Below are 17,986 nucleotides of genomic sequence, written 5' to 3' on the forward strand. Positions count from 1 at the left end.
TACTCATATCCTCTCAGTATTTAATTCTTTTCTTTCATGTTCTATCCTTTTCCTTTGAATAATTATTCTAATTTCCGATATGTTTGTGTTAAGGAAAGCAAAAGACAAAATGTTTAGTCATAGTTCCTATAAGCCTTTATTAACCCCATACCGACGGGCCCACTCGCTGAGGTGTCAACAAACCGCTTGATCTGTGGAGTGCAGTTATACGCCGCGGTGATGTGCCAAAATGTAGAATTTTAAAAAATTTTCTTCACCCGTCAGTAAGGGGTTAAGCCTGTGAATTATCCATCTGAAAACTAAATGATCAGAATGCTTATTTAATCAAAATCATTCCCAACAGTGCCATGCCAGAAAGTCCTGGGCCACTTCTGCAATTCATATCAGAAGTGCATACGTTCCAGCGACAGCAAAGAAATAAATTAAGAGCAATTGTGGTACAGTGTGTTCCTGGCTTGGGCAGATCTACAGTGTTTTCAATATTATCTGCTTATATGAGGGAATTGCATTCAAGTAAGTGGGAGTTGTGTTAGTGTAGTCATAGTGATTGTACTTTGTGGACTAGTAGTTTGTAGACTAGTAGTACATATGAATTTTGTTTTTGAAATTGTAAATTACATTTATATTTTGAGATGGGAAGTTGCATAAACAATTCTGTAAGAACTGGATTATTAATTTTATAAAATAACACTTCAAAATGTTGATTGGAAATAAACAAATAATAACATGCACCCAAATAGTCAAGTATACTTATTTACTAATTAAAATTTAATGTAAAGAGGGGATTCCTCTTTTCTTAAGGTTAATAGTTCAGCTAGCATTCTCCCACATGTCTCCTGTAGAAAAACTAATGATGAAAATTTGATCTTTTCTTAAAAAAAACAAAACTAAAAAAACAGATGGCATATTATTAGACTTGACGTCCCTGTTGGTGGAACTCTCGAGGCAGCGGAGAGGTGGAATCCAGGACAAAGATCATCTCTACTTCCTCTTCTCAGCAGCTTTGTACTACTCCCAGGATGTTCTCATGAAACGTAAGCCTTTTCTTTAACATGCGGTAGGATCCTGTTCATGTGACCTGTTTCAGATAGATTGGTACTCAGTTGTAGATTGTTGTTGATTAGAAATATTATGATACACATTTGCCTGGGTTGTTGAATGATAGTAAATTGAATTATGTCCTTAGTGCTTGTTAGGTGTTGGAGAATTCTTGGACTTATTTGGGTACATAATTATATCTTTGAACTTCTACATTAGAGGATCAGATTTATACTGATTATATATATATATATATATATATATATATATATATATATATATATATTTTTTTTTTTTTTTTTTTTTTTTTAAGTAAGAAAGAAAGGCAGCATAATCAAGGAGGAGAATTGTGTTACTGCAGTATAAATGGATGTTTATATATAAGTATATATACATGTATATAATGCATACATATGTGTATATATGTATATATGCTTATATATATATATATATATATATATATATATATATATATATATATATATATATATGTATATGTATATGTATATGTATATGTATATGTATATGTATATGTATATGTATATAGATAGATAGATTTAGATAGATATCTATATATACCTATATGTCTATATATATCTTTATCTATCTATCTGTCTATCTATATATATTTATATACATAGGTAGGTAGATATAAATATATCATACCACATTCAAGACAAAATATTCTAAGTTTTGTGAGCAAGAGTCTTAGACCTTTGTCGACTCTAAAGAGCCTCACCCCTGGGGCATTCTCTGTGGACCATAGAACTTCTTTGGGTGGAGCACGTAACTCCCTCCTCCCTCCTCCTCCATTCATGGAGTGTTTGAGATGCTTGCCAGGCTTTTTTAGCCCTTGCCTTTATTTTATTCATCCTCGGCATCTTCTCAACCAGCTTCCCCCTGAAAAACATGCAGGAAAGCGTAGACAAGGCAGCAGAGGTGCATTCATGTTTGAATGTAAACATTAGATCAGCTGTGACTGAGGACAGAACTGCTGTCATCTATTGGCTTTTGACAACACTTCTGGAGCAAAAGAAAAATGTGTTGCCATAAGGTACCATTATCTTTAAAAAAATGCAAAATAACATAAAAATTGGGTGAAAAAATTAAAGGGCAACATTATGTTAACAAACCTGGTATTTAAACTTAGTAAATATTGTCTGATGCCCAAGAAATTTGGTGTGAATATTGCCGAAGTGTTCACCAATTGTTTTACTGTTTTTTTCGTCATTTACCAAAATAAAATAAAATTTGGCCAGAAAGTTGTACCTGGGTTCTTAAATTATTCTTATAAGATGCAGACATCTATAGTGAAATTTTACAGATGAAGATCATTCCACAGGGAAAATTATAAGAAAATCTTATTAACCATAATGCAATTTTTCTAATGTTGAAGATTATTCTACATTGGAAATAATAAAGACAAGTGTGGGGGTGCTATATTGCAGTCAGTTATATAAAATGTGTCATATTATCTTCATGATATAAGTAAGGTTTACTGCAATATTTATTTCATTGTATTATTATGTGCAGAAGTGTGAATCATAGAACAATCCTAGACCTTTTGTTAATACTACCCCTTGCCTTTAAGTCAGTTAGATAAAACATTTTAAATGTTTATAGTAATATAACTTCTTTTATTAACCCAGTGTCAGTAGGTTTATGTACAGTCCTCAATAGCTTTTAGTGAGTTTTGGTACATACAGATGGCTCTAGGTGTGCTCAGCCAGTAAGGAGGCTATCAGTTGTCCCTAGTGTCCGATCCTGATTTCCCTTAATAGAAATGAAGGAAACGGGTAAACAGATGAGATATGGAAGAGTAACAGCTGACTCCTTGGTGACTAAGCACTTGTAGAGCAATCTGTGTGTAAAGACAATAGATAAACTTTTATTACAGTGGGCATGGGATTGTAGTCTTGCCACCTGCTGACATTGGGTTAAGGAGAAAGGACAAAGATAGTGATAATTTCACAAATACATGTATACCTGACATTACTGCCAGAGTGCAATTAAAAGTGAGGAGTGGGTTGTACAAATGTACATCATTAGTCTCTAGTGAAAATTGAAGCGGTCTTTATTAATATTAAATATCTCTAAATATTGCATAAACTGCTTATATACATGTCAGCCTTTTCAAGAACAGTAATGTTATCATAGTTTCAGGAAATTAGAGGAAATTACCATAAATGTAGAGGAAACAAACTTAAAAGGAAATTAAACTTTGTATATCTGTAAACCGTAAATGTGTTATTGCTAATGGTAGAAATATTAAAAGATTGCAGCGCAAACTTGAATTTATATAAATTTGAGTATTTAGGAGTTAGTAGAAGACTTTCTTTATCACTCTACCTTTAAATTATTGAAGTAATCCACCCCCCCCCAATTCGTAGGAGGAATCCTGACCAATAAGGCTACTTTTGAGGAGGGTCCCCGAGAAAAAACCCATGTCCGCCATCCCTCTGCTGACCTCCTCTCCTCCTATGACTTGTCTCGGCTTAAAAGCAAACTGGGTTTAGGTATGCTTTGGTATTTTTTGCAGTGTTATATCCCAAGTTTTTGTTTCCATGTGTGAAAGGTTGGCTTTTTTTTTTTTTTTTTTTTGTCTTGCTGTGTTAGCTTGGTTTGAAATCTAGTGAATGGGTCTCTCTTTTCCTTCTTCTCAGTAGTAAAGTACAGGTGAATTAGTTTTTTTTCCTCTTATTTAAAGGTTTATGGCTTCCTTTGAGATGTACTAAGTAATCTCAGTAAGTGTATTTGGTGATTCATGGAAGTGTAAATAAGCTCAACATATGATTGACATATAAAGACATATAAAATTAAAATACAACTCACAGTGCATGATTTTGATAAACTGTAGAGGCAAATTAGTGGTTCTTTAGGAATACCAGCCATTTCATCATTTATTACCTCTAAATGCTTAACTTTTCAATCTGGCAGATCAAGAATGTGGTAAAGCAAGAAGTGAAGGGGAATGCTCGAGAAGCAATTCTGCCTCATCTCTACTTAGCAATGGATCGTCTGCTGGGATAGATCTAGTAGGAGAAGGCCAGAGGGAAAGCAGCCAAGAACCAAGCTCATCTAGTGCATTAGAGGTTCCTGAAACCTCTGTTGGTGGTGATGGTAGTGAAGCTGATGGTAGTTTAGATAAAGAAGAAGAGAGTGCCTTGGACAGTAAGCTCAACACTAGGGCTGTGAAAGTGGGTGGTCTTCTGGATACCGACCTTTCATCATTAGCACCTAGCTTAGCTGCTAGTTTAGATCCACAACAATTTAAAATTGATCCGCCTGTGCCTGGTAAGCCAAGCAAAATCACCAAAGAAAGTTTTGAGAATCCGTCTGGGCCCTTGAAGATTCCGGATGATCCAACTGATCCATTTAGTGGATTAGACCCTCTTTGGTCCCACAAGAAATCATAAATTTGGCTAATTTATTGACCTGTACTGTTTACCTATGCAATTTGGTAAATCTGCAAGTCTGTGCTATTTCAAAATTGTTAAATGGTCTTCATTGTCTTCTTGCAGGTTGTTCATTCCTTTTAATAATTATATCCATTAATAAGCCATTGCATGAAGTATTTAGTCCACATTGTTAGCATTTCACATTAGCCTAGGGTGCATATCAAAGCATATATATATATATTTTATTTTTTTTCCTAACTAGAACTTTGGGTTTTTACTTATTTTCTCTTAAGAAAAAAAAGGCAAGCAAGGTAAAAGAGAAATGACCTATGTTCAGTTCGCATATCAGGTTCTTTATTTTATATATTTTTCCAAGCTCATGAACAAGAGATTTGAAACAGAGTAAGAGAATGAGTGTAGAACCAAGATGCACAGTGTGCACCTTTATGAATTATAAATGTCTACTTGACTATTTATCTATATTTTACATGTTTAAATATATGTTTTAAATATATTTAGGTAAGCATACTATGTAAATGTAAAATAAATATTATTAGTACCAAGAATGATTTAGAATAATTGTTTATGTTGATGTAATCCACAGGCATTGCATTCTGGTGCTCAGACCAACTGTATGTTTGTGGGTGCATGTGTGCCTGCAAGCATGGTGTTGTAGTTTGTCCTTTATAGTATTTCATTAAATAATTATATTATGTTATTGTAGTATCATGTAACATTGTAGAACATTGAACAATGTACACACTATAAAGGTCACAAAACTTATAATTGGATCTCATAGAGAATGCTATCTTTGAAAGGAAAGAATTTGTATGTTTGTTAATTTCATGAATTTTAATTTTTTTAGTATCTATTAAGCAGTGTAATAATAATTACTCGTTTTTGGGTATGAGAGACAGATGTGCAATTATTGGAGGAGGAATATAATCTGAATTGATTTGTAAAATGAAAGTAGATTTATTTTTAAAAATCTGCTTCCAGTATATAGCTTTGCTTGTGCATTATTGTTGAGTGAATTAAAAAAATGAACCTAAGTGTGTACTATAACTTATCATTAGATGTACTGATATTGTATTGGATCACAGTCAATACCTAATGCTATTCTACCATATAAATGCTGGCAATTAGATTTGATTAATGACACTAGAGTATGAAATAAGACATCCCAGTGTACTTTAGGCAAGAATAAAATGCCATAGTTTTAGCTTAAAAAAGAAGTTGAAATTAGTTTAAGAAGTTATTTGTGATAATACTTATATATCTGTAACTTCCCATAGTTACAGTGTTTTGAAACAATATAAATTGAAAAACAAATTTTCTTTTTTTTACCCTTCTACTGTTTTTCTTTTCAAGAAAAAGTGATGATTGGATCTTCTCCCTTTAACTTGAAATATTAGGATCTTAAATCCAAACTATTATACTAGATCTATTTAAAAGATTTATCATTCAAAGAAAATACTTTGTCATAGTCAAGAAATTATAGGGTATTACTCTTAAGCAAAAGAAAAAACAGTAAATATGTTGTACAATTACAAAAAAAACAACTATGCTATGAATGTTACAGTAGATATTCATAGTGGCTGGCACCAAGAGCCCTTTCTCAACATTGCTATTTGGCCATTGGGTAAAATTGGATAACACACTGGTGCAAACTAAGCTTCATTCAAATATTACCCAAATGTGACACTCAAAGGATTAAAACATTCTGAATGGAAAGGAAACAGAAACTGATTTTATTTTAAGGTTTCCACTAGAAGTTTAGGACTATGGAAACACTTATTCTCAGGCAATGGTAGTCTATGATGTCCTTAATACCTCATTGCTTATAGCTAATAGTAGCTCCATATTCTACTTGCCTCACTGCACTCCGCATTGGCTCTCTTCCTGAAATTTGACAAGCATCATTGCTTTGATATATCAAATGCTCATTTTTACGTGTTTTTATATTTTCAAACACTCACTAAGTCAACTTATTGCCTTTACCAAATAGTCAATTGAAATGATAGTGAATAATCTTTTAAGCTGATCATAGTGTTTTTTTTTTTTACCATGAAAAGAAGACAATAGTGAAAAAAATATATATAAGCGAGAGAGATGTTGCAAACTCCTGTGCCCAGCGTCTGGCCATTGCCAGAAATTACCAGAGTTTATCATGCTCAGGGATTTCTGTTCACCTGGCAGTAATGGGTTAATACTTGCCAGACATTACCGGAAAGTCACACACACACACACACACACACACACACACACACACACACACACACACACACACACACACACACACACACACACAAACACACACAAAAACACACACAAAAACACACACACAAAAACACACACAAAAAACACACACAAAAACACACACAAACACAAAAACACAAACACACAAACACACACGTGGATTTGTGGGTTTTGAAAGAGCTTCCTGAAACTCTATCACATGTAAATGATGCCACCTGCGAACAAAGCCCAGAACGCACTGGCACCCGTAGCGTTGCCACTCGCAGCTTAGGCCCAGCTCTGCCATGGGATTATACTAGATGCCACCCGTAGACAAAAGGCTAAGTATTCCAGTTAACCATGACCAAAGGAAAATATAAAAAATGTAAAGTATTTGGCACTGTAAAATTGGGTTAATCTTAAATATGCTCTCTAGATTTTTAAAGTGGGGAGAAAGACAAACTTTACAATACTGTTTGTTAAAGTATGATCCCATATATATTACAAGTTCTCCATTTCCTTTTCCATTTAATGTGAAACCTACTAGATAAAAAAGTAACGAGTTGTAAGGATAATAAAATAAATATTGGAATTTTCATTACTAATATTAACAGTCCTAATTTACACTATAAAACATAGTAAAAAATAAAAATAAAAAATAAAATAAAAATAATGTTCTTATAGCCTTAGCAAATGTATAAAAAAAACATGGTATTTTTTAGTAACATAAGACAAGCTCACAATTCACTTTTCTGCTTCAGGACTTGAAGTTTCAGCTAAAGTATTTCCATCCACAGAGAAACAAATTGGTTGACACTGTAGATTACGGAGGTTCACTGCAACACACATTCCTGAGTCACTGAATCGTGGAATACTCACTAGCGTAACTTTGTGACCATTTACATCTGAAAAAAGTAAAACATTTAATAAAAAAGTGGAAAAACTGAGGCAAACTGGATATCCATATTACAATGAATTCTTGAAATGTCCCCATACAATCAAATTATACTGACAAAGATGATAAATGGTAAAGAATACGCCCAAAACTCCTTGTTGTTTACAAACATATTACACCACATACATAGCCTATGTAAAAAAAAAAGAAAAAAAAAAGGCGAAACAGAAAGACACTGAAAGACACATACCTTTAACTTTTGTTCCAAATGAATCCTGATTTCCAGCAAAAATCACATCTGGACAGGTATCAATAATGAAGGGCTCCTGTCCCTCATAAGGGTAAGAAACTGCAAACAAGAATAATGTTGAAATACTATTAATAAAAATATTAAGTCAAGTAAACATGCACTATTTTGGTAATAAAAATTATGCAAATGTATATAAATATATCATTTCCCTTCTAATTTTCCCCAACTATAAGGACCGCATTCACCCTTCACCCTGCCATTTAATTAACGCAAAGCCCTAATATACATAACACTACAGATAATCATATGCAATTTACCAAGAGTATCGGGGGCAGTCGGTGCTAGATGGCCCCAGTCACAGAGGTTTCCTAGTGCAACAAGGGGATCCTCAATTGTGGAACATCGGACAATATCATTCACATTTTGGCCAGACATCCCAATGAATACTCTTCCTCCAATAATACATTCATAAGGGTTTGAAACACTTTGCATAGAAGAATATACTGCTGCCTGAAAACAATGACATATTCATTAACATAGAAAATAGTATACATAAAGAAGACTGAGAAATATATTTAGGTACATGGCAATGGTATGTATATTTTATTGCAAAAACAAGAAATCTAAAGATGAAAGAAACCATTGTGAAGAAACACTGAACTCTACTTGTAGCTATTGCTTGCAATGTTCCTTTATTTACTACAGTAGGTAACTACCCTATCATTTCCAACAGGATTTTCATGCAACTGTGCTGGACTTTAATGTTTGACAAATATGTAATGGTTCTATTAAAAAAATTATTTAAATAGTAATTTTCCCCTTTGACCTCTTGTATGCAAGTAAATGTAATGTCTTCTGTATTTTTTTGTGTGAATTTTGTAGTACACAGATGGCTCCACAAGTGCTCAGCCACCCAGGACTCAATTTTTAGACCCTAGTGACTTCACATGATTTCCTCAGTCCTTAAATTTTCATGATTTTTTTTCTTCACCAATATTAATAATATCAATATTGCAATAATTATTTTCATGACATTCCAATTATTATATTATCATTAATTTTGGCTTGTGGAGCTATTTCTGTATAGATACAATTAATAAACTAAAATCACAGTGGACATGGCATGTATGTCATACCATACCAGCACAAAGGAAAGGAAAGGAAAGAAAGGGAAGGAAAGGAAAAAGAAGAAAAAGAAAAGAAGAAAAAAAGAAAAAAAAGAAAAGGAAAGAAGAAACAACATAGAAGAAAGAAAAAATCTAAGCTTGATATGATGAAAAAAAACCTAATGCTAATATGATGAAACAAGCCCATGGGAATGCATTGATACTACTAGTACACACTGTAGTGAAGGAATACTGTTTCCCCTCCCACCCCTCCTCCTCTTTTAAGTTATCACTTTTCACCTCTCTTTAGATTAAATTGTAATATGGCAAAAAATTAAGCCTTTCAGTAATTCTTTTCCCATAAATATACCATAAAGCTCAATAAAAAATGAAGAAATCTAACCTTTGGGAACATGCAACGATGGAGAGGCTGTTGGGGCATCACATGGTTGGCTGGGTCAAATTCCCCTGGCATCAAATCTACAGGACACACACTCTGGAATCGCAATATCAATCTCAGAATATCAACAAAAAGAAAGCCATTTTAATCAGTGTCTGAAATTTATAATTATGTTAGGATGAGGTGCTTAACATATATCAATTTCATATCTAAAAAGGATGTTAAGTAAAAGTTTAATATTAAAGAACATTAAATGAACAAAGAAATTTACATATATGCACAAGAGCCATGCAGTGTACATAATAAAAACTTAATTTATCCAAAATATGAAGGCATATTTGGCATCACAACAAATAACCATGAACAGGCATCAAGACATACCGCAATCTGTGTTAGTATGTCGTCGAGTTCCTTCACCAACTTCACTTTATCTGGCTTTTCCTTCTCCCCCTTTGCACAACTGATAGAGTTTCCTGTTAAAAAATACTGATTAATGATAGAAGTTTTCATTATTCTCATTATATATATCTTTTACAAAATATTAAGAACAATTTGATTTCCAATTGCAAATTTACAATTAATAAAATATAACTGAAATTATAAGGATTTTGATAAAAAGTATGTAGTATCATTTACAATCACAATACCTACAAATCTTAGCTAATAGTGCAATAACTTACTGATTGCATATATGTAATTATTTGAAGACAAATTAAGATAATATGTGGTGGATGATGAAAACAAAACAACAGAACTCTTCATTTGGAGATATCAAGTAAATCCACTGGAGAAACTAGATGAATAGATTCTACTCTAGTCTATCAGTTTGCTAAATTATTTCTTCATGAACATAATACCCTAAAGTAGGAAAGAAGAAAGCATAATGAAAGAAAAAAGAAAGAAAGAAAGAAAAAAAAAAATAACTTCTTATTTTTTTAGGTACACTTTACCCTTTAACCCCTATAGTCCGGATGACATATCCAGCAAGTCATAAAGAAATTTGGCATGATAGGTGGGAGATGTGAACATACTGTCATGGGATATTCTGACTGTAGGTCGGAGTTGCTGTCGAGAGCATTTTGGCTGAAGGCTAGTGTGACAGGAAAGACTCGGCACAAGTACATAAAGCTCTTGGAGGGTGATCAGACTCATTTGGTGATTAGAAAGGGGCTATTGAAATATTTCCAACCTATGCCACCATGTGGCACAGGTTGCATTACAGAAAATAGAATATTGTGAATGAAAGAAAGAAAGATAATGAAGGAAGAGAGAAGAAGAAATGAAAAGAAAAAGATATTGTTATGACCACTGCACTGAGTTATGACCTATTTATAGAGATGATATGGAGTAAAGCAAATTAATTGACAAATATAAACATTGAAAAAAAAAAAAAAAAAAGCAAGGCATGGAGTCTTGTCACCTCACACGAGTGTTTGTTTGCGTCTGGCCTACAAGCCGCACACCCAGCAGAGTGTCCTCTGATGTAAGTCTAATGCCCAAATTTTGGGCATATGGCAGCAGTGAAGCATCCTGATCCAATAGGTTAAAGCCTTTGCATTCACTAGTTTATTGATTTCATTAAGAAAGGAAAGGGAAGACAGAAGAAGAAGAAGAAGAAGAAGAAAAAACAAGCAAACTAGCAACATTTTGCATAAACAATTTTTATTAAGAAAGGAAAGGGAAGAAGAAGAAGAAGAAAAAACAAGCAAACTAGCAACATTTTGCATAAACAATTAAAAATACATACCAGCAATAACAACCCTAGTGATGCTGGCCACTGCTGCTTGCTCCTCTGAGTGACCCAAATGTCCAGAGAGATAATCAATCAGTAGTTCCAGGGACAAGAGTGAGTCCACTGATGAGCTTAACTCCAGTCCAGAGACGAGCACTACATATCTGAAATCAGAAATATAGTCTGATTACTAAGAAAATGTGGCTTGTAACCCCAATAGTCTGATAGTATTTGACCAAGTGTCTTTGACATTTGACTTTGACATTCATTGTGCTCCACTCAATAACTGTCACATGACATACTTGCATGAGCCATACATTTTCTGTTATGTATATTTGAGCTTTACAAACATCATAGATACAAACAGGTCTTGCTGAATGACGATAATTTTTGTGGTTAAACCTTTACATTACTGTAGAATGTATGTCATATCATCCCAAGAATGGCTATTAATTTGGGGAAATTATGCTGAAAAATAGTACTGAAGCCTTAGTATTTCCTACATATATCAAAGCCACTAACCAGGACTCTATCAGAACATGTTTAGCATGAAAAACTATGTGCCAGTTGCCTGTACAAATCATGTGTCGGCATGTTTACCTGGGCCTACAGATGGTAGGCTTTTTGATTTTTGGCTAAAACTAGATGGATTTGGTAAGACTAATAACTTGGATTACCATTGCAAAGATTTTTAAGGTCAACACCTATCTGTTTCTTCAAAACCTTGAACTATCTTCAATTCACAATTGCTAAGTCCTCCCTCTTATCTAAAATACAAAACAAAACTAACCTATCATCCTCAACCACGTCGTGCTTCACAGGCTCTGGAAGTCCAGCAAAACAGATATCCTCCACAGCGAATTTGCCACCAGAGCCCTCTTGCCCAAGAGTTGCACAGATGACCCCTGAAAAGATGCCAGCACACTTGTTATGACACATACTCTCTCACCTATCTTTCTTTCTAAACAAAATTTATAAATAATTGCTCAGAAAAGAAGCAAGAAATATGATAATATCATGTTTACTCACCTGTGACCAGGTTGGGAATATCTATGTTTCCCACCAACTGAATTCTCTGTAGTTCATCCTCAAGTATAAGATCATCATCACTGCTTACATACTTTTCTAAAACAGGTTGTGGCATCAGATGGTGCTATGGATAGGAAATTTTTCATCGTGATTAAAATTTGGCAACACCAATTATTTGGAAAACAGAATACTGACATGTCAGTGCAAGAAATGTATTAAAAAAGAAATGGGTTACAAAATGAAGATGAAGAAAAATGGGACTTAAATATCAGCTCAGTCAGTCATAAATTCTAGGGCATAACTTTTTTTCTTAAGAATAAGAATTCTTATAATGTATGACATGCATCCCCCTCACCCCTCAATCAGTCCATTACCTAACAATATTACATTTCCCACATAGTCCCATGATTTCTATAGTTTTTTCAGCAATTTATATGTACAAATACATATTCCTTTATATCTGTCCCTCTTTCCTCTTCCCTTCATTATTCTATGGCAGCAATAAGCTGGGCAGAAACATAAGGAACTGCAGTTTTCAGGGGGGTTAATGACTGAAATTCCTGTGTTCAAGAAACTTTGGCTACATTCATTCACTTGCGATAAAAAAGCATACTGGTTATATCCTATAGACATTTTCTGTACATAAAATACTGGCTCAACCTTGCATTAAAATTAATATTACCTCTTCTGAGATCTCCTTAAGAATGGATGGCTTCAGAGTCTGCCGTTTGAAAAGTGTTCCGACAATGATACATTTCCCTGTTTCATCATCCAGTTCATGAAGTCGTTTCATGGTAGTATCTGAACCTGTAATAATGTAATATTTATGATACAATAAAGTCTATGGAAGATTTCTACATGATGATTTATATATATATATATATATATATATATATATATATATATATATATATATATATATATAAATATAACTTTCTAGTCTCATAACTAAAATAGACCATTGGTGGCATATCATGGGTTAGAAAACTATACAAAATGACAACATTTCTTCATATACCATTCAGTACCATTGCACATTCTACCTATGAATAATATAAATATGCTTCCCTAAACCTGACAGATCACATCACCTGCTATGAAAACAACCATAGAAATTATATAATTCATTATTATTGTTGTTCCATATATAAATATAGCTTAACCACATGCTGCTGGGGAAAATGTTGTGTGTGTGTGTGTGTGTGTGTGTGTGTGTGTGTTATTTGGGGGGAGGGGGGTGAAATGTCCCTGCAGATAGATGGCTCTGCTAGTGCTTAGCCACAAAGAAGTCAATTGGTAGACCTTGTGACTTTAACTAATTTCACCTGCTATGAATACCGATGGTGTTATTTTTATTACAAACATTATAATTACTATATTGTTTTAAACATTAGTAACAGCAAAATAAGATAACGTAAAATATTTTTGTAAATCAAAGAAAAGGGTAAATGGGCAAGACAGGCAGTACTTGTAATTGGCTCAATGGTGACTTAGTACAAGTGTAGCCATATATGAGTAAAAACAATTAATAAAGTAAACTCACAGTGGGCATACTATGTACGTACATTATCATGCCTGTTGGCATTGGGTTAAACAAGGTAAAGAGTATATGGAATCAATGATTTCTAGAATATTTTTCTACTATACAATTATAGTATATGAATATAGCTGTTGTTTTTCTTACTTATGAGACTATTTTCATATAAGGAAGCAGTCCATTAACCTTTATCAACCTTTACTTGAGTACCAAATACATTGAAGAAATGGCAATCACTGCCTGCACACATTACAATGTTAAATATTCACATGACTGTTCGTGATGATATTGATATCAATTCATTCCTCTCACTCTCTACTACACATATTTATAGAAATTATACTGCAGAAACTCCCCAATACCTATAATCTTGACCCTAACAGCAAGGGGAAGGTATAAATGGTGCCAGGGAAACTGGAGAGCAAAACATGAATAATATGTAGAGAACTGGTCAGTGTCTAGTCAAATGCAGGGAGCTGTGCCCCCTGCAATGGGGGGCTGCTGGCCTGGACAACAACGAATCCACCATTTATATATAGCAGGTTAAAGAGTAAGACAGACTTTGCACTGGGTGCCCCTGCATGTCAGTTGTATGCTCTTGCCTGCTGTGAATATGTGGAGGATCCTTTAGCTTTCCTATTTTACCCTGCAATTTCTCTGGTACCTATCATGCCCTCTCCTGCTACTGGGGCCAGGAGGAGGAGGGGGGGGGGGTATGTGGCAAGTGTCCTACATATATAGGTAGTAGAGGAAAGGAATCCATTGATACCACTATCAATGTGATCATGTGAAGCTATTCTGAAAAATTATTCGTATATTATTCATTTTCTCATTTTTCTGATTTTCAACTGATGACAACTATGTCATAGTAAAAAGCTAATTTGTAATGGTCAGCATGGTCTGATTCCATATACTGTCTACCTCGTATATAGGTCTGAAACTAAATTGATAATTCTTTACAGTATGGACACACACCTCCACGTCACAAACTTAATTCAACAATCTAAATTACTGTGACTGGGTGTACCATTCAGGCACTGCCAGTGGGGTGGGTTAGTGAATATCATCTTCAACTTGCCCTAGCTTAGTGTGTCCACACCGTAAAGATTAACCACTAGATTTACTGCATGTAATGTGTAGCAGCAAGCGTGCGTCTGTATTTTACAAAACTGATTGTGATGATTGCTTTTGGTATGGTTGGATTCTTCTCACCCTCTATTACACGCATGTATAGGAATTATGCCACGGAACCCCCCAAACCTCCATATTCTTGGCCCCAATAGCAGGGGAGGGCAAGAAAGGTACCAGTGAAATTGTAAGGTAAACTAACAAAAATATAATAACACAATGAAGATAATACCTCACTATACTGGTGAATGCAGGGTGGGCAGAGGCCCATATCAACCAGGGCATGCCCAGGTTGGTGACTGGCGAATGCATCCAGTACTGTACAAACAAAGAATCCTACATATATTCACTGCAGGGTTGAGTGTCGGACAGGCTTGGCATCAGGCACTCCTGCATGTCGGTCGTAGTGACTGATTCTGTGTATATTTTTCATATTTTAACCCCAAAATTTCCCTGGTATCGCTCATACCCTCTCCTGCGATTGGGGCCAAGATTATCACTAATGGGGGGATTTCTGCTTCATAATTTTGGTATATTTGAATAGTGCTGATACGTGACATATTCAATATCAATACCATAACAAGCATTTCTTATCCAGCCAAGTAAAAGTGACAGGCGACAATAAGGAAAATCATCTGTAACAAAATAACCATCAAAATCTTCCCAACAAAATTAGTAGAAATAATCATGCATCAATGATGTTGAGTTACTTTTAACAAATTCCCATTATCAACTTCAAGCTTATGCAATATGAAGATAAGCAGATCTTTTGGTACTTGTTACCGAGAGAGATGCACCCTCCAGAGACAAAGTCCAAAAACCTGAGTATCATGCGAATCCAAAACCCAAATCTAACCTTTCCTACCTACTATTTATTCCCTAGACAGGGGGCAAGCCTCCGTGTCCCCCCTTTCTTAGCAATTTATGTTATGAGATTAACAATTCTGGCTGTGTGAGGGTGTTGTGTATATTTTCGCATTTCCCGGTAAATATAAGGCCGTTGCAGATGTAACTGTATTGCTTCTTATTCTATTTATTATGCTCTAAAAGATGGCAGTGTCCATTTCCCTAATTTCCCTTTATCTCTGTGCGTCGCTCTGGGTATCATTAACCAATAACAATTCTGCATTTACTTTATCTCCAAGGACATAGAAAAATACAGATAATACTGCGCGACGACCACGGAAGAGAGGGACAGACAGGCAGACAAAAACAGACCCTAACGACACTCACCCCACTTGCCCTTGGCTTTGGCCTCAACCACAGGCCTCATCTTCTCCAACCTCGCTGAATACATCTTGAAATACTGTCTCGTCACATCTTTGTTGCCCCATAACTTGTACTTGCTGGAGAGGCTCTCGTAGGAGACCTCCTGCCGCTCTGCTTTGCGTGCTGGGGCGTCCTCGCTGTCCTTCGGCTCGCTCAACAGGACCTCGGCCTTTATCTCGGAAGTGCAGCTGTCGAGAATCATCGCCGGGGAATGGTCAAAAGAATCCGTAAAGCGTGAGAGAAGGAGAGGTTCAGTGGACGATCTGAAGAGACGAGGATTCGCGCGCTGACTGACGACGCCTAACAATAACAAAAAGGTTCTTGCGGTGTGAGGGGTCACTAAATGGGGTTTCGTACTTTTTATTTAATTCTATTTATCTTTTTTTTTTATTTTTTTTCTTTTTTAGGATAACTTACTTAATCTTTAACATAGACGTACTATCCATTCGTATTTCTTATTTTCTCTTTTATTATATATTGCGGCTTAGGATTACTCTTGTGGTAAATTATTTCAAGTGACGAATGGCAAGTCCTATATCATTTCGGGGACAAATTCACAGATTATATATTTTTTCTCATTTCTAAACAGAGGGACAGTGAAGTTATGCGCAATAAATGTTGTTTTCTATAATTCCCTGATAGAAAACAAAACTCAGTAACAGTGATATGAAGTTGAGAAGCATTGAAGTTCCAGTTTTAACCCTCTGCACCTCATTCCATTCGAGACTAACATCGCACAATATGACACTGAATGACAGCGACATTACAAGAAATGACAGTTACTAGTTGCGGTCTGTCATGCCAGGTTCATCGAGCGCAGTAATATCAGTGTCATTCCATTTTGTTTAAGGAATGATTACTTAGGAATGAGGTGCAGGGAGGGCGTACTCTGGAATGTACATAACAGTGTGTTTCGTATGATAGTTCACTGTTAATTAGTTTGCTAAAGTAAGAATGGCCTGCAGAGAGATGAACAATAGAATTTCGTTTGATTATATTGTTCTTCAACTTGTTAAAGATAAAATGAGGCCCAAATACAGAATATGAATTGGAATGACAAGTGATAACAGTGTAATTCTTATAAAACTGCTTGCCATTCCATTTCCTAGAGATGGTACAAAATGTCAAATCTAGTCCTAGCATTTACATGTGGTACCTTATCATTCGCCAGGCAGGTTAATGAACAAAAATCTGAGAGTTATGTTACAATGACTCATCATATTTGCCACATTCATTCTCGGAGTCTGAAACCATCTTTGTTTTTCCTAGCATTTTATAAAATTGATAATATTCACGTTGATGTTTTCATTTCTGATTTAATCAGTCTACACTAGATAAACATTACATAGTGATTGATGTCTTCCATTACTACATGATGGTTATGTAGTTTAGACTGAGTAAATCATAAATGCAGTAGAAATGAAACATTTTCTCTCTCTACATACATACATACATTACATATATATATATATATATAAACACATATGTATATAATATATATATATATATATACATATATACATATATATACATATATATATATATATACACACACACACACACACACACACACACACACACACACACACATACACACACACATACACACACACACACACACACACACACACACACACACACACACCTATATATATATATGTATGTATGTATGCATGCAGGCATACATACATTCAGACGTGTGTGTGTGTGTACTTACACAGGGGCAACGGTGCGCGCCTTAGGGGAGTCGCGGTGGCTGTTTCTGACCGCTTCCGTTCCTCAGTCATGAATGTTTCCCCTGTTGACGAGCGCATTCTGCTTGTGAGAATGAAGCACACTCTGGGCTTCATATCTCTAGTGGCAATCTACGGTCCTACTGAGGAAAGTAGGTTCGAAGAGAAAGAGATGTTCTACACCAAACTTGATCCACTCTGCAGTGGATCAATGTCCCCGGGGGGATACCCTC

General features: G+C 35.0%; 2 protein-coding genes across 7 annotated transcripts in view; one reads left to right on the forward strand and one right to left on the reverse strand.

Moving 5' to 3' along the window:
* The window catches only part of LOC125030006 (tyrosine-protein phosphatase non-receptor type 23-like), a 32,826-nt gene extending 27,058 nt beyond the window's left edge, over positions 1-5,768 (forward strand). For 3 of the 6 annotated variants that reach the window (XM_047620217.1, XM_047620220.1, XM_047620219.1), the window contains 4 exons: positions 344-513; positions 900-1,034; positions 3,429-3,554; positions 3,976-5,768. In XM_047620217.1, coding sequence (XP_047476173.1) covers positions 344-513; positions 900-1,034; positions 3,429-3,554; positions 3,976-4,454 — 910 coding nt within the window. In that variant the 3' untranslated portion in view covers positions 4,455-5,768. The remainder of the gene's footprint in view (positions 1-343; positions 514-899; positions 1,035-3,428; positions 3,555-3,975) is intronic. The other 3 variants (XM_047620218.1, XM_047620221.1, XM_047620223.1) reach the window with 3 other exon arrangements.
* A 1,492-nt stretch (positions 5,769-7,260) lies between these two features.
* On the reverse strand, positions 7,261-16,356 carry LOC125030007 (DNA polymerase delta subunit 2-like). Its single transcript, XM_047620224.1, has 10 exons — positions 15,985-16,356; positions 12,769-12,893; positions 12,087-12,210; positions 11,848-11,962; positions 11,073-11,221; positions 9,707-9,798; positions 9,329-9,421; positions 8,137-8,329; positions 7,820-7,918; positions 7,261-7,579 (listed from the first exon to the last, which is right to left on the reverse strand). Exons 1-10 carry the CDS (start codon positions 16,220-16,222, stop codon positions 7,419-7,421), a joined length of 1,389 nt encoding a protein of 462 aa, XP_047476180.1. The 5' UTR covers positions 16,223-16,356; the 3' UTR covers positions 7,261-7,418.
* Between the last annotated feature and the right edge of the window lie 1,630 nt (positions 16,357-17,986).

This window comes from Penaeus chinensis, chromosome 10 (assembly GCF_019202785.1).
Source record: "Penaeus chinensis breed Huanghai No. 1 chromosome 10, ASM1920278v2, whole genome shotgun sequence".
NCBI lineage: Eukaryota > Metazoa > Arthropoda > Malacostraca > Decapoda > Penaeidae > Penaeus > Penaeus chinensis.

Bases quoted from the DNA above. Each gene is read 5' to 3' on its own strand.
- LOC125030007 (XM_047620224.1), bottom strand. From the start codon at position 16,222: ATGATTCTCGACAGCTGCACTTCCGAGATAAAGGCCGAGGTCCTGTTG. The intron at 11,963-12,086 runs GTGAGTAAACAT...GCATCTTTTCAG, and splicing joins TATTCCCAACCTGGTCACAG to GGGTCATCTGTGCAACTCTT. The intron at 7,919-8,136 runs GTAAATTGCATA...TCTTGTTTGCAG, and splicing joins GACTGCCCCCGATACTCTTG to TTTCTTACCCTTATGAGGGA.